Source organism: Corella eumyota, chromosome 4, assembly GCF_963082875.1.
Source record: "Corella eumyota chromosome 4, kaCorEumy4.1, whole genome shotgun sequence".
Taxonomy (NCBI): domain Eukaryota; kingdom Metazoa; phylum Chordata; class Ascidiacea; order Phlebobranchia; family Corellidae; genus Corella; species Corella eumyota.
The window spans coordinates 8269283-8286237 of NC_137493.1; the positions used below are offsets into that span (position 1 = coordinate 8269283).

The 16955-nt window shown below is 32.0% G+C and overlaps 2 protein-coding genes across 2 annotated transcripts; both read left to right on the plus strand.

Moving 5' to 3' along the window:
- The first annotated feature begins 340 nt into the window (after positions 1–340).
- On the plus strand, positions 341–3341 carry LOC145749354 (ruvB-like 1). The gene is made up of 8 exons (XM_082565103.1): positions 341–518; positions 638–766; positions 992–1166; positions 1509–1666; positions 1780–1993; positions 2205–2403; positions 2522–2716; positions 2944–3341. Exons 1-8 carry the CDS (start codon positions 378–380, stop codon positions 3101–3103), a joined length of 1371 nt encoding a protein of 456 aa, XP_082421229.1. The 5' UTR covers positions 341–377; the 3' UTR covers positions 3104–3341.
- Positions 3342–3896: 555 nt separating this feature from the next.
- LOC145750750 (uncharacterized) lies at positions 3897–16783 on the plus strand. Its single transcript, XM_082566831.1, has 13 exons — positions 3897–3975; positions 4620–4840; positions 4911–5010; positions 5082–5259; positions 5747–5868; positions 6004–6282; positions 6371–6574; positions 6877–7065; positions 7323–7492; positions 7863–7980; positions 8136–15731; positions 15817–16032; positions 16196–16783. The coding sequence occupies exons 1-13, from the start codon at positions 3897–3899 to the stop codon at positions 16318–16320; spliced, it is 9597 nt and encodes a 3198-aa protein (XP_082422957.1). The 3' UTR covers positions 16321–16783.
- Positions 16784–16955: the final 172 nt, after the last annotated feature.

Below are 16955 nucleotides of genomic sequence, written 5' to 3' on the forward strand. Positions count from 1 at the left end.
AAAATGTGACCAGTATCTAAAACAAATAAATATTTATCGTTTTAAAATTTTAACATGTCATTATTAGTTAATATTATTTAGTGTGAAAATAATTAATCTTATTTTACTTAGGACAACATCAAAAAAATATTTAGACAACCACTGATTAAATACAATGTTTATAAATTCATCCGCGTGGTGGCGTAGTACAGTCATGCTTTTATTTCTAGAGCGTTCGATTTTAAAATTTTTTAACGAACTTAGTTTTAAGAAAAATAGCGTTTTCTTAAGAATTTCAAAGTAGAAATTACTGTCACAATCAATTCAGATACCTTACTTGTTAATACTATTTTTTAGAATCAGTATACCATTTTTTTTTTAAATTAATAAATAAAAAAATGAAAATCGAAGAAGTAAAAAGTACCACAAAAACTCAACGAATTGCAGCTCATTCTCATATCAAAGGACTTGGTCTTGATGAAGAAGGAAAAGCAATAGCAACTGCTGCTGGTCTTGTTGGACAAGAAGACGCACGTGAAGTAATATATATTACCATGTCATATTTTCTTAGATTTTTTAAACTAACTTTTCATTTACCATATTTTAATTTGTATCCTACAGTCCTAGCAATGCAAAAATTTGAATTTCAATTTTTTAGGCATGTGGAGTTGTGGTAGAATTAATTCGAAGCAAAAAGATGGCGGGAAGAGGAGTTCTTTTGGCTGGACCCCCAGGAACAGGAAAAACTGCATTGGCACTTGCAATTGCACAAGAATTGGGAAATAAAGTATTTTTTAATTTTTACATTTTACCTATGTATTCTTATGAACCTTAAATCAATATGATGCGATAAATAATAATTCAATATTTGTTTAACTGTCGATATAACATTGTTAATTATGTAAAAAAATTTTTTACAAGTTTTTTTAGATGGTTTAAAAAAATAAACAAAATTTAAAGCATATATAGTTTTTTGTGATTTTTTCAAAATTAACTTCATAGTATTTTTTAGGTTCCATTTTGTCCAATGGTTGGTAGTGAAGTATATTCAAGCGAGATCAAAAAAACTGAAGTCTTAATGGAGAATTTCAGACGAGCCATCGGGTTAAGAATAAAGGAAACAAAAGAAGTTTATGAAGGAGAAGTTACGGAGATTACTCCGAACGAAACTGAAAATCCGATGGGAGGTAAAAAAACATTTAATTTATAAATTTGCTCTATTTTATCCGTAACATTTATATATATATTTTAATTAACTCACAGAAATGATATCAGTACTTGACATGTATATATTTTATTTAAATAGAACAATGTTTAGTTGACATCTACTGTTAATTTCTTTTAATATACTTTATTAATTGTACTAACGTAATTAAAAAAATGTGAATACCTATTTTAGTTTGACTTAAGTTATGTCTGATTATATTGTTAATTTTTTTTTACTTTCAATTGTATAAATTAATCTGAACACTCCTGTGATATCCATTTTTTTAAACAATTTTAATGTATATATAAAAATTCATATATAGGATATGGAAAAACTGTAAGCCATGTTGTTATTGGAATGAAAACAGCAAAAGGTTCCAAACAGTTGAAGTTGGATCCTTCCATTTATGACAATATACAGAAGGAAAAAGTTGAAGTCGGTGATGTAATTTACATTGAGGCAAATAGTGGAGCAGTCAAGGTAGTTTTTAACAACAACTTTTTATATATATTTTATGTTATGCCTATTCAAATATATGGTATATATAAATTAAACTTCAACTTAATAAGGTAAGAATTAATTCACATTTTTAGAGACAAGGTCGTTCTGATACTTATGCAACAGAATATGACTTGGAGGCAGAAGAATACGTTCCTATTCCGAAAGGTGATGTCCACAAAAGAAGAGAGGTTATCCAGGATGTGACTCTTCATGACCTAGATGTTGCGAACGCACGACCACAAGGAGGCCAAGATGTAATGTCGATGATGGGTCAACTTATGAAACCAAAGAAAACGGAAATCACTGGTAAACAATTTTTAATATTTAAACTTGAATAAAGGGTCTAGTTTAGTAAACATATAATTTTGGTAAGTTTTTTGTCGACAAAAATACCAATATTAATGAAACTGTTAATGACCCATTTTTTTTAATTTTATTTTGTATTTACATATGTTTACTTTAAATGTTGCAAAAAAATATAAAAAATATTATATAACTAAAATTTCTACTTTATTAGACAAGCTTCGAATTGAGATTAACAAGGTTGTGAACAAGTATATTGACCAGGGTGTGGCAGAGTTGGTGCCTGGTGTGTTGTTTATTGATGAGATCCACATGCTTGATATTGAGTGCTTTACTTATCTACACAGAGCATTGGAGTCTGCGATCAGTCCCATTGTTATATTTGCAACAAACAGGGGACATTGCACAATTAAGTGTGTATATTGCACTTTACTAAATCTGTTTTACAATCAATTTCGTTTTTAAGATTGATAGGCAAATTAATTTTGTTTTTAAAATATTTTTAGACTGTAAATTTTTTGAAATTTTTAGGGGAACTGAAGATATTATTGCACCTCACGGTATTCCCCTAGATTTACTTGACCGAATTTTAATCATCAAAACCATGATGTATACCACAGAAGAGATGATGCATATTCTTCAGATTCGAGCCAAGATCGAAAGTATTCAAGTCTCACCTGAAGCACTAAAAATCTTCGGTGAAATTGGACACAAGACTTCGCTGCGGTAAGTCATGTTTTATTAAAAAATGTCTTTTGAAATTTGATTATTTAAATATATTTTTTAAAAACTAGTTGATAAAAACTTAAGATAGCGTCATTAAAAAAAACGCTTTTGAACGTAGGTAGCTATTAATAATTACACAAAATTATAGCAATATGCCTTGGTTATTATACTTTACTTGTACATTAATACAATTTAACTGTTTTTTTTTAATTTTTAACCTAATACAGTTACGTAGTCCAGCTGCTCACTCCTGCAAACATATTAGCTAAAATAAACGGGCGGGATACGGTTATGAAGGAGGACATCGACGAAACGAACGAATTATTTTACGACGCAAAATCGTCGGCTAAAATCCTGACGGAACAGAAAGACAAATTTATGCAATAACTTCTCGTTGCGTAAATGGGTTAGACATGATTAAATTTTTGTTTTTTTAGTAACAAATGCCCCGTGTTTTGCGCTGTTGGTCAGATTATGACAAATTTTACTAGTTTTTCCAAAAAGGCTTTGCTGTTTTTGTGTTCAAAGCTTGTTTCATTCCGTGTTTATTTTTCTCGGTTTTTACTATTTTGTAGCTTTTCTGTAGTTTCAATTTAAAATGTATAATAAAATTAGCTTTTTTGTATCAGCCGTTTTTTATTTCAAAACAAAAAGAGAAGTAGACTAAAAAAAAAAGAAAATGTTTAATATTTAATAAATATTATTTTTCAAGAGTGATAAATGGGGTTAGCCTTGGCTGTAAGGTAATTTTAGCAATGACGTTATATGTCTATAATTAATAACGTTGCTTCCTGATAAAAAAAATTAAGGTATATTTGTTTGTTCCAAAATAGTACCCAAATGGAATGTCGTTATACGATAATAACAATCTTTAATCCGTTTTTACGATGCTAAAAAATTATTGGAGGATTTAGCATTTGTAAAGCGTTTCCGTCCTCTTGTATTTTGCTTTAACCAATGTTAAAATACTAAACAGCCATACCTAATAATTAACATTATATATAAAACAATTAATTACCAATAAATTTTTGTAATGCCGGATATCTATAAACAATTACAAACAAGATTTTGTTTATTGTTGTATTTGTATCTATAAGGTATTTGGAAAGAAATTATTTGCTTAGTTAATCAGTTAAACAAGATTGAAGATTCCGTATATTTAAATGTTTAAACTTAAAGAATGGAAAAGTTCCATTTCTATTTAATCTACATATTTGTTTCGTCGGTTTCTGTTATATTCGCACAAAAAAATTTAGATGGTAAGTCAATAACTTATAAAAAGTTTGGATTTAAAAAATCACATTATGCATTTAATAATTGTGGGTAGTATTTATATGTACGTTTTTAAAATTATTTTTCGGGTATTGTTGATAATCGCTTTACTTATGCTATTATTTTTTTCCGCTTTGTAAATTGTTTCTTTATTAATTCTTGTAATGCTAGTGTGTTGGCTATGCAATACTATTTACCCTGCTTTTTAACCGATTTAAAAACAAATCGTTAAAAAGGACCAGTAATTGTTTCTTTATCCAAATTACCTATTTTGACGTAAATTTATATAGTTTGGATAAGTTAAGAAAATATTTTCAAAATATAAAATATCTGTGAAAATTAAATTTTAAAAGCAGCAAGAAATCGACTTATTTCTATCAATAATAATTACTGGCCGCAATATAGTCGCAACACAAGGAATATTGCCCATTACAAACTGTGGGTTGTATGCCGTTTTTGGTAATACTTATTTTTCCAACTTGTTTGCTGAATATTATGTATTTAATTTACGTAAATTTGTTATTTAGACATTATTTTAGGGGTGCAAGCATTTGTTTCTACTGTTTTTCAATCAATGATATCCCCCCCCTATTATTTTGTTTCCTCTTTTTTAATATTCTTTATGCCTCAGTTGACTTAATTAAAAACAAACCTACTAAAGCTAATCTTTATGTTCTTGCAGTTCCAAAAATAAAAAATATATCGAACGTTACTCATAGAAGTTTTCATGTTGAATTTTCTGAAGTTGCAAACGCTGTTTTGTACAAAGTGGAATATATTCCACAACATAGTCCGTTAGATGTTGGAGCCGTTAGTGGTACACGGAGTCCTCTTGTTGCAACCGTAAGTGTAGTGACCCTAAACTGCTAAAGTAAAGAAGACGTAAAAATCAAATATAAATAAATAATTTATTTTTCTTAAGAGTAATGTTCAATCGAACATCAACTATAGGGTCAAGGTTAGATCCATTGATGCAAACAATAAAACAAGTGAATATAGCGAGAATTACGATGTCAGGACGGGTATGTTATAAATATGATACACAGAATTTTATTATTATGAACTTGATTTATTAGGCTCATTTGTCTTTTAGCACATTCAGGTTCAAAAGTTCTGCAATCCATATCAACGCCAGAGTTCATAACAGTTTTTATTGAACAAACACCAGGAGCTACAGCATGGGTGATTGAATACACTAACACAGATACAGGAATAGTAAACCAAACCATTGCTCCTGATGATGTACCTGCCAACACTTATTATATTGCAGTGTAAGGCAGTTAATTAATTACAAAAAATAATAAAAAAATGCTATTTTTTTATTTATTTTTTTTATTTATATTTTTTATTTATAATTTATATTTTTTTATATATCTTTGTTCTTAATGTGGAAACGTTGACTTTACCACCTAAACATAGAGTAACAACTGTTACTCCATCCCAGTCTTGAGTTGACTTTGGCAGTTTGGGATAATATAAATTATAATAGCCTCATAATGAAGCTGTTGATTAGGTGCTTACTCAGCAGAAGTTTTTACTATTTACACACTTTACTCAACCGCGGAAATCCCCGATGCTCAGCATGAGAGCATCGGGGATTAAACCCAGAACCTCACTTAGTGTAGAAAGTATTATGACCCCTACAACTTGCTGCTGGTATTTATTAGGTATATTATATGTATCATTAAATATAATAACTTTTTATAGCCTAAACTGCTAAATATTAACTAGTTATTTTTTTTATCCTTTAATAAATAGGATTCTTGGCTTAACACCAGATACAGAATATTCAGTAAGAATTCGAGTCTTGCGGATAAATGATGAAATAGTTTTTACTGAGGATCAAAGTCCTTTTGGACAACCTACCACAATATTTACTGGTATATTTATTTTAAAAAACTAAAATAACCAACCAAAGCTTACTCTAAATTTTGTAGTACTTTTATTAAAATATAGACATAGTTAATTTATTATAGAATATATTGTTTATTTAAAATTTCTTGTTAATTTAACAGCGAAGATAACTGCGTTTGGTCGGGTGCATTCCACCACTCTCGCATTTTCTGCTGCCGATCAAAACAATGCTACGTTAAAAGACAAGATATCTCAACAATTGACATCACTATACCAAACCTTATCAACCAGTGTTACCCAAGTATTTGTACTAAAGTTGTTTGGAAATACTATTGACCATGAAATATTTCTTAATGAAACAACTACAGAACCAAATGTAACAAACTTGATGGCTGCTCCATTGGGTCCAGGGTTTAGCAATAACACAGTGGAAAGTACAAGTAAAAACTTAAATTTTGATTATTATCACAAAAACATGTTAAATAATTTATGTAACCATAGTTATAAAATGTTTCAAAATTTTGATAGGATATTTTCTTGGTTCTTACGTATTTTCTCAGCAAAATAACTTGGCTTATAGAGATGCACCATTTTCCAATGTGTCTTGCACACCAAAAGATGTAAGAATATGGGCATTATATGACAAGAATGGGTTTATACAAAAATATGTTTTTAGTTCAACTGGTGGTGACTCTGCCTCTTCTGTGCACAGTATTCAATTTAATTGTAAAGGTATTTAAAACAATTAAATAATTATTCATTGGCTCATGCCATACATATGTTTTGTGTGTATTTATTTATTTATTTATTTGATACGTGGTTGATTTGTAATTGCCCAATGATTAACCTGCTCATTTTTTGGGGGGCTTAACGGCAGTTTATACTGTTAAGGGCGCCACAGCATAGTGGTTTAAACCTAAAACCATGTGTAGTAAAGGAAATTGTTCTAACTACAATACTGCCAGTATATATATATATATATATATATATATATATATATGAACTAATTTTAATATATATATATACTATAATAGATATCATCGATCAAACAAATGCAGTCACCATTTTTTCTTTGAAAGAAAACACTATTTATGGAATAGCACAGAATTATTTGATTATGTGTCCCGAAACTAGTTCGAATTTTCATTACGATGAATTTTATGCTGCTACAAACCAATTAACTGAACCAGCTTCCAAAAAGTATACCATCATGTACACAACAGGTTACTTAATAAACCTTTTTTACCAACCAAAATCTGTGTGGGCCTTGAAAATTTGTAATCTTATACGATTATTTACTCATCCTGTCCTTTTTTAACTTTGCAAGAGTTATTACCATTTATAAAGCATTTCTTAGAATTGATACCTCATGCAAACAGTTGGAATCAAACCTAGAACCTTGTGTAATAATGCAAAGTGTTCTAAAGCTGACTTTATAAAAAACGCCAATTAATTTAAAAAGTAAATCATATGTTTTAAGATCCTGATCCAGTAGAAATACTTTCTTATACTGTTTCACCCAATGGAACAAATGCAGAGTTGACAATTTCTGCAAATACATCAAGAGCAATTGAATATTTAATCAGCTGTAATGAAACCTTATTGACAACTTTAAAGCCATCTGATATAGATAGCAGTAGTCAATATTTGGTATTGTTATGTTTTACCAAACTATATTTTTAACATTTTTGAACAACTGGTAGCATGGTGTAGTAGTCAGAAAGAGTGGTGACACTACATGAGGTCCTGGGTCGATCCCCACTTATCTCATGCTGTTGCGTCCTTGAGTAAGGTGCTATAAACGGTATAACCTCTGCTGAGCCAGCGCTTAATTAGCAGCCTAATTATCGGGCAATTATATCTATTTCAGTCCAAACTGCTTAAGGCAACTCAAGAATGGGTTGGGGTAACGGTTGTTACTCTATATTTAGGTTGTGAAGTTGACCTTCCCGCATCAAGGATAAAGATATATACATAAAAAACAAAAAAAGGAATTTAATTTAATTGTTTATTGGTAAAGGTTCAAATTGAAAACCTTCAGCCAGATATGATTGTTCCATTAGGCATTACAGTCAAAGTAAGATCGGCAACCAATGCTACACTCACTTCTTCCACGCACATTTTTAACATTTCAACATGTTGGTAGTTTAATCAGTCAATAATAAAAATAAATACTATAATAATGTAGTTTTTTTGAAAAAGTGTGTATACTTTTTGTAAAACTTTAAATATATTTTTTTTCTAAACAAAATAATTTTTTACAATAGTAACTATACCGTTTTTTATTTTATAGATGTGAATAAATGTGAAATGAATACCAGCAACTGTAATGTAAATGCTGAGTGTGATTATCTGGACAGCGGATTTGGAAATTACACTTGTAGTTGTAATATTGGATATTCTGGAAATGGGGTAAACTGTGATGACATTGATGAATGCTTAGTAAACACAGATGATTGTTCTACGAATGCAACTTGTACAAATACAATGGGAAGTTTTACTTGTGGTTGTAATATTGGATATTCTGGCAATGGGGTAAATTGTGATGACATTGATGAATGCTTAGTAAACACAGATGATTGTTCTACAAATGCAACTTGTACAAATACAATGGGAAGTTTTACTTGTGGTTGTAATACTGGATATTCTGGAAATGGGGTAAATTGTGACGACATTGATGAATGCCTAGTAAGTACAGATGATTGTTCTACAAATGCAACTTGTACAAATACAATCGGAAGTTTTACTTGTGGTTGTAATACTGGGTTTTCTGGCAATGGAGTAAATTGTGATGACATTGATGAATGCCTAGTCAACACAGATGATTGTTCTCCAAATGCAACTTGTACGAATACAATTGGAAGTTACACTTGTGGTTGTAATATTGGATATTCTGGCAATGGGGTAAATTGTGATGACATTGATGAATGCCTAAAAAAGACAGATGATTGTTCTCCAAATGCAACTTGTACAAATACAATTGGAAGTTACACTTGTGGTTGTAATATTGGATATTCTGGCAATGGGGTAAATTGTGATGACATTGATGAATGCCTAAAAAAGACAGATGATTGTTCTACAAATGCAACTTGTACAAATACAATCGGAAGTTTTACTTGTGGTTGTAATACTGGGTTTTCTGGCAATGGAGTAAATTGTGATGACATTGATGAATGCCTAAAAAAGACAGATGATTGTTCTACAAATGCAACTTGTACAAATACAATGGGAAGTTTTACTTGTGGTTGTAATACTGGGTATTCTGGCAATGGGGTAAATTGTGATGACATTGATGAATGCTTAGTAAACACAGATGATTGTTCTACAAATGCAACTTGTACAAATACAATGGGAAGTTTTACTTGTGGTTGTAATACTGGATATTCTGGAAATGGGGTAAATTGTGATGACATTGATGAATGCTTAGTAAACACAGATGATTGTTCTACAAATGCAACTTGTACAAATACAATGGGAAGTTTTACTTGTGGTTGTAATACTGGATATTCTGGAAATGGGGTAAATTGTGACGACATTGATGAATGCCTAGTAAGTACAGATGATTGTTCTACAAATGCAACTTGTACAAATACAATCGGAAGTTTTACTTGTGGTTGTAATACTGGATATTCTGGAAATGGGGTAAATTGTGACGACATTGATGAATGCCTAGTAAGTACAGATGATTGTTCTACAAATGCAACTTGTACAAATACAATCGGAAGTTTTACTTGTGGTTGTAATACTGGATATTCTGGAAATGGGGTAAATTGTGATGACATTGATGAATGCCTAGTCAACACAGATGATTGTTCTCCAAATGCAACTTGTACGAATACAATTGGAAGTTACACTTGTGGTTGTAATATTGGATATTCTGGCAATGGGGTAAATTGTGATGACATTGATGAATGCCTAGTCAACACAGATAATTGTTCTCCAAGTGCAACTTGTACAAATACAATGGGAAGTTTTACTTGTGGTTGTAATACTGGATATTCTGGCAATGGGGTAAATTGTGATGACATTGATGAATGCCTAGTCAACACAGATGATTGTTCTCCAAATGCAACTTGTACAAATACAATGGGAAGTTTTACTTGTGGTTGTAATACTGGGTATTCTGGCAATGGGGTAAATTGTGATGACATTGATGAATGCTTAGTAAACACAGATGATTGTTCTACAAATGCAACTTGTACAAATACAATGGGAAGTTTTACTTGTGGTTGTAATACTGGATATTCGGGAAATGGGGTAATTTGTGACGACATTGATGAATGCCTAGTAAGTACAGATGATTGTTCTACAAATGCAACTTGTACGAATACAATTGGAAGTTACACTTGTGGTTGTAATATTGGGTATTTTGGCAATGGGGTAAATTGTGATGACATTGATGAATGCCTAAAAAAGACAGATGATTGTTCCTCAAATGCAACTTGTACAAATACAATGGGAAGTTTTACTTGTGGTTGTAATACTGGATATTCTGGCAATGGGGTAAATTGTGATGACATTGATGAATGCCTAGTCAACACAGATGATTGTTCTCCAAGTGCAACTTGTACAAATACAATGGGAAGTTTTACTTGTGGTTGTAATACTGGATATTTTGGCAATGGGGTAAATTGTGATGACATTGATGAATGCCTAGTCAACACAGATGATTGTTCTTCAAATGCAACTTGTACAAATACAATGGGAAGTTTTACTTGTGGTTGTAATACTGGATATTCTGGCAATGGGGTAAATTGTGATGACATTGATGAATGCCTAAAAAAGACAGATGATTGTTCTACAAATGCAACATGTACAAATACAATCGGAAGTTACACTTGTGGTTGTAATATTGGGTATTCTGGAAATGGGGTAAGTTGTGATGACATTGACGAATGCCTAGTAAGTACAGATGATTGTTCTACAAATGCAACTTGTACAAATACAATGGGAAGTTTTACTTGTGGTTGTAATACTGGATATTCTGGCAATGGGGTAAATTGTGATGACATTGATGAATGCCTAAAAAAGACAGATGATTGTTCTTCAAATGCAACATGTACGAATACAATTGGAAGTTACACTTGTGGTTGTAATATTGGATATTCTGGCAATGGGGTAAATTGTGATGACATTGATGAATGCCTAGTCAACACAGATGATTGTTCTTCAAATGCAACTTGTACAAATACAATGGGAAGTTTTACTTGTGGTTGTAATACTGGATATTCTGGCAATGGGGTAAATTGTGATGACATTGATGAATGCCTAGTCAACACAGATAATTGTTCTCCAAGTGCAAATTGTACAAATACAATGAGAAGTTTTACTTGTGGTTGTAATACTGGATATTCTGGCAATGGGGTAAATTGTGATGACATTGATGAATGCCTAGTCAACACAGATGATTGTTCTCCAAATGCAACTTGTACAAATACAATGGGATGTTTTACTTGTGGTTGTAATACTGGATATTCTGGCAATGGGGTAAATTGTGATGACATTGATGAATGCCTAGTCAACACAGATGATTGTTCTCCAAATGCAACTTGTACAAATACAATGGGAAGTTTTACTTGTGGTTGTAATACTGGGTATTCTGGCAATGGGGTAAATTGTGATGACATTGATGAATGCCTAAAAAACATAGATGATTGTTCTTCAAATGCAACATGTACAAATACAATTGGAAGTTACACTTGTGGTTGTAATATTGGATATTCTGGCAATGGAGTAAATTGTGATGACATTGATGAATGCCTAAAAAACACAGATGATTGTTCTTCAAATGCAACATGTACAAATACAATTGGAAGTTACACTTGTGGTTGTAATATTGGATATTCTGGCAATGGGGTAAATTGTGATGACATTGATGAATGCCTAGTCAACACAGATGATTGTTCTTTAAATGCAACATGTACAAATACAATTGGAAGTTACACTTGTGGTTGTAATATTGGATATTCTGGCAATGGAGTAAATTGTGACGACATTGATGAATGCCTAGTAAGTACAGATGATTGTTCTACAAATGCAACTTGTACGAATACAATGGGAAGTTTTACTTGCAGTTGTAATACTGGGTATTCTGGCAATGGGGTAAATTGTGATGACATTGATGAATGCCTAAAAAACACAGATGATTGTTTTTCAAATGCAACATGTACGAATACAATTGGAAGTTACACTTGTGGTTGTAATATTGGATATTCTGGCAATGGGGTAAATTGTGATGACATTGATGAATGCCTAGTACGTACAGATAATTGTTCTCCAAATGCAACGTGTACGAATACAATCGGAAGTTACACTTGTGGTTGTAATATTGGGTATTCTGGCAATGGGGTAAATTGTGATGACATTGATGAATGCCTAGTCAACACAGATGATTGTTCTTTAAATGCAACATGTACAAATACAATTGGAAGTTACACTTGTGGTTGTAATATTGGATATTCTGGCAATGGAGTAAATTGTGACGACATTGATGAATGCCTAGTAAGTACAGATGATTGTTCTACAAATGCAACTTGTACGAATACAATTGGAAATTTTACTTGCAGTTGTAATACTGGGTTTTCTGGCAATGGAGTAAATTGTGATGACATTGATGAATGCCTAGTCAACACAGATGATTGTTCTCCAAATGCAACTTGTACAAATACAATGGGAAGTTTTACTTGTGGTTGTAATACTGGGTATTCTGGCAATGGGGTAAATTGTGATGACATTGATGAATGCTTAGTAAACACAGATGATTGTTCTACAAATGCAACTTGTACGAATACAATTGGAAGTTACACTTGTGGTTGTAATATTGGATATTTTGGCAATGGGGTAAATTGTGATGACATTGATGAATGCCTAAAAAAGACAGATGATTGTTCCTCAAATGCAACTTGTACAAATACAATGGGAAGTTTTACTTGTGGTTGTAATACTGGATATTCTGGCAATGGGGTAAATTGTGATGACATTGATGAATGCCTAGTCAACACAGATGATTGTTCTCCAAGTGCAACTTGTACAAATACAATGGGAAGTTTTACTTGTGGTTGTAATACTGGATATTTTGGCAATGGGGTAAATTGTGATGACATTGATGAATGCCTAAAAAAGACAGATGATTGTTCTACAAATGCAACATGTACAAATACAATCGGAAGTTACACTTGTGGTTGTAATATTGGGTATTCTGGAAATGGGGTAAGTTGTGATGACATTGACGAATGCCTAGTAAGTACAGATGATTGTTCTAGAAATGCAACTTGTACAAATACAATGGGAAGTTTTACTTGTGGTTGTAATACTGGATATTTTGGCAATGGGGTAAATTGTGATGACATTGATGAATGCCTAAAAAAGACAGATGATTGTTCTTCAAATGCAACATGTACGAATACAATTGGAAGTTACACTTGTGGTTGTAATATTGGATATTCTGGCAATGGGGTAAATTGTGATGACATTGATGAATGCCTAGTCAACACAGATGATTGTTCTTCAAATGCAACTTGTACAAATACAATGGGAAGTTTTACTTGTGGTTGTAATACTGGATATTCTGGCAATGGGGTAAATTGTGATGACATTGATGAATGCCTAGTCAACACAGATAATTGTTCTCCAAGTGCAACTTGTACAAATACAATGGGAAGTTTTACTTGTGGTTGTAATACTGGATATTCTGGCAATGGGGTAAATTGTGATGACATTGATGAATGCCTAGTCAACACAGATGATTGTTCTCCAAATGCAACTTGTACAAATACAATGGGAAGTTTTACTTATGGTTGTAATACTGGATATTCTGGCAATGGGGTAAATTGTGATGACATTGATGAATGCCTAGTCAACACAGATGATTGTTCTCCAAATGCAACTTGTACAAATACAATGGGAAGTTTTACTTGTGGTTGTAATACTGGGTATTCTGGCAATGGGGTAAATTGTGATGACATTGATGAATGCCTAAAAAACACAGATGATTGTTCTTCAAATGCAACATGTACAAATACAATTGGAAGTTACACTTGTGGTTGTAATATTGGATATTCTGGCAATGGAGTAAATTGTGATGACATTGATGAATGCCTAAAAAACACAGATGATTGTTCTTCAAATGCAACATGTACAAATACAATTGAAAGTTACACTTGTGGTTGTAATATTGGATATTCTGGCAATGGGGTAAATTGTGATGACTTTGATGAATGCCTAGTCAACACAGATGATTGTTCTTTAAATGCAACATGTACAAATACAATTGGAAGTTACACTTGTGGTTGTAATATTGGATATTCTGGCAATGGAGTAAATTGTGACGACATTGATGAATGCCTAGTAAGTACAGATGATTGTTCTACAAATGCAACTTGTACGAATACAATTGGAAGTTTTACTTGCAGTTGTAATACTGGGTATTCTGGCAATGGGGTAAATTGTGATGACATTGATGAATGCCTAAAAAACACAGATGATTGTTTTTCAAATGCAACATGTACGAATACAATTGGAAGTTACACTTGTGGTTGTAATATTGGATATTCTGGCAATGGGGTAAATTGTGATGACATTGATGAATGCCTAGTACGTACAGATAATTGTTCTCCAAATGCAACGTGTACGAATACAATCGGAAGTTACACTTGTGGTTGTAATATTGGATATTCTGGAAATGGGGTAAATTGTGATGACATTGATGAATGCCTAGTAAGTACAGATGATTGTTCTACAAATGCAACTTGTACAAATACAATGGGAAGTTTTACTTGTGGTTGTAATACTGGATATTTCAAAGATGGTGTAAGTTGTGAAGACATAAATGAATGTAATTTAGAAATAGATGATTGTAGTCTAAAAGCTATTTGTACCAACACTCTAGGGAGTTATAAATGTGATTGTAATACTGGATTTACTGGCAATGGAGTAACTTGTGAGGACATTGATGAATGCATAATTAACACAGATAATTGTTCACCAAATGCAACTTGTACAAACATACCTGGAAGTTTTACCTGTGATTGTAATATTGGATTTTCTGGGAATGGAGTAGACTGTAATGACATAGACGATTGCTCAATTAGCACAGATAATTGTTCTTCAAATGCCACATGTGTAAACTTGGCTGGAAGTTTTGCATGTAGTTGTAATACAGGTTATATTGGTGATGGTATAACTTGTACTGATGAAAATGAGTGTAACACTGTTTTTCGTTGTGACCCAAATGCCCAGTGCTTTAATGTCCCCGGTAGTTTTTTATGCCAATGTAATTCTGGGTATTCTGGTGATGGTTTTACATGTACAGACGATGACGAATGTATTCTTGGAACTTATAACTGCAATGGAGATACACCATGCACAAACACACCTGGAAGTTATAGATGTGATTGTAAGATTGGCTTAACGGGTGATGGAGTAACATGTTCTGATGTTAATGAGTGTCATCTTGACAGTCATGACTGCAATGAAAATTCAGTTTGTTTAAATAATCATGGAAGTTATGATTGTGTATGTGAGATTGGATTTTTTGGTGATAATGTTACATGTTTTGATAGAGATGAATGTGGCGATAGTACGCATAACTGTAGTTCAAATGCAGAATGTCAAAACAACAATGGAAGCTTTTCATGTAGTTGTATATCTGGGTATAATGGGGATGGATTTACCTGTGTGGATACAAATGAATGTGCTTTAAATACACATAATTGTAATGAAAAAGCGACTTGTGTTAATTTTATGGGCGGATTCGTTTGTGAGTGTCTTGAAGGCTATTCTGGTGACGGAAAAAATTGTTCGTGTGAAAATTCTAGAATATCAGAGGTTTGTTCACAAGAGAATCAAGAAAAGTACTGCACGTTGGAAACCTGTGAAGTAATTGATAGAAGTAGGTTTTATTAATGGTCAGGTTATTTGATTTTTTTTACATAAATCAATTATTTTTAATAGTATCTTATCTAATTATGTTTTAGCTGCTCAAACTATCCAGTATCTGTGTTCTCCATGCGAAGTTCCAGTTAATATTGATTGCATACAAACAACAGCACCATGCTACACGAAGCCAGAATATTGTAAAATAAATACCACTTGCAAAAATCATCTAAACTCATCTTGTTCACCAGATACTACTGGTGGTTATAAATGTGTATGTCCAGATAATTTAGAATTTGATTCTGATCACTCAAATTGTAAGTCTAAAATTTATATTAAAAAATTTACTTATATTATAATTAACATCTCCCTTAACTTATATGTTATAGGCAAAGAATACTTTTTTTAAATGTAAATTTATTGAACTTATGTAAATTAGTTCGAAGTATTAAATGATTATATAACTATCATTTTGCAAAGGTCTTCAATTGCCGTCTAATCAGTTTTCGGGAATGGAGCCCTGGGTTAAGGCAGTTATAGGAGTTGTTGTTATTATGGCGGTCGGTTACACAATTCTATTTGTATGGTTTTACATAAAAGATTAGCCATTTGCAAAGTTTTAATTATATTTGACAATACCCAATTTCTAAGATGAAACTTTTCAACAACATTTCAATTTAACTTTATTATTATGTTGTGATCTGTTACTACATATGTGGTGTATTTTTATTTCGTCTTAATTATTTATATGACATTTGCTATGCTGCAAATTTAATTTATGTAGCTATACCATATTCATTAATGAAAGTATTTTAAGCCAGTAAATTAATTTTGAAACTATTTTTTATAATTTTGAAACTATTTTTTATAAAAACCGGCAGCGTGGTGTAGTGGTAAGAACACTTGCTACACCACACATGAGGTCGTGGGTTCAATCCCCACTGATCTCATGCTGTAGCGCCCTTGAGTAAGGCGCTATAAACGGTACAAACTCCTGCTGAGCCAGCACTTAATCAGCAGCATAATTACCAGGCAATTATAGTCTCTATAATATCCCAAACTGCTACAGGCAACTCGAGACTGGGTCGGAGTAACTTATGTTACTCTATGTTTAAGTCGCGCATTCGACTTTCCCACATCGAGGATAAAGATATATACAAAAAAAAAAAAAAAATAATAAAATATTGAGTGGATTTGAAGATGGGCAAATGAAGACATTTTTTGTAATATTAAATTGTTA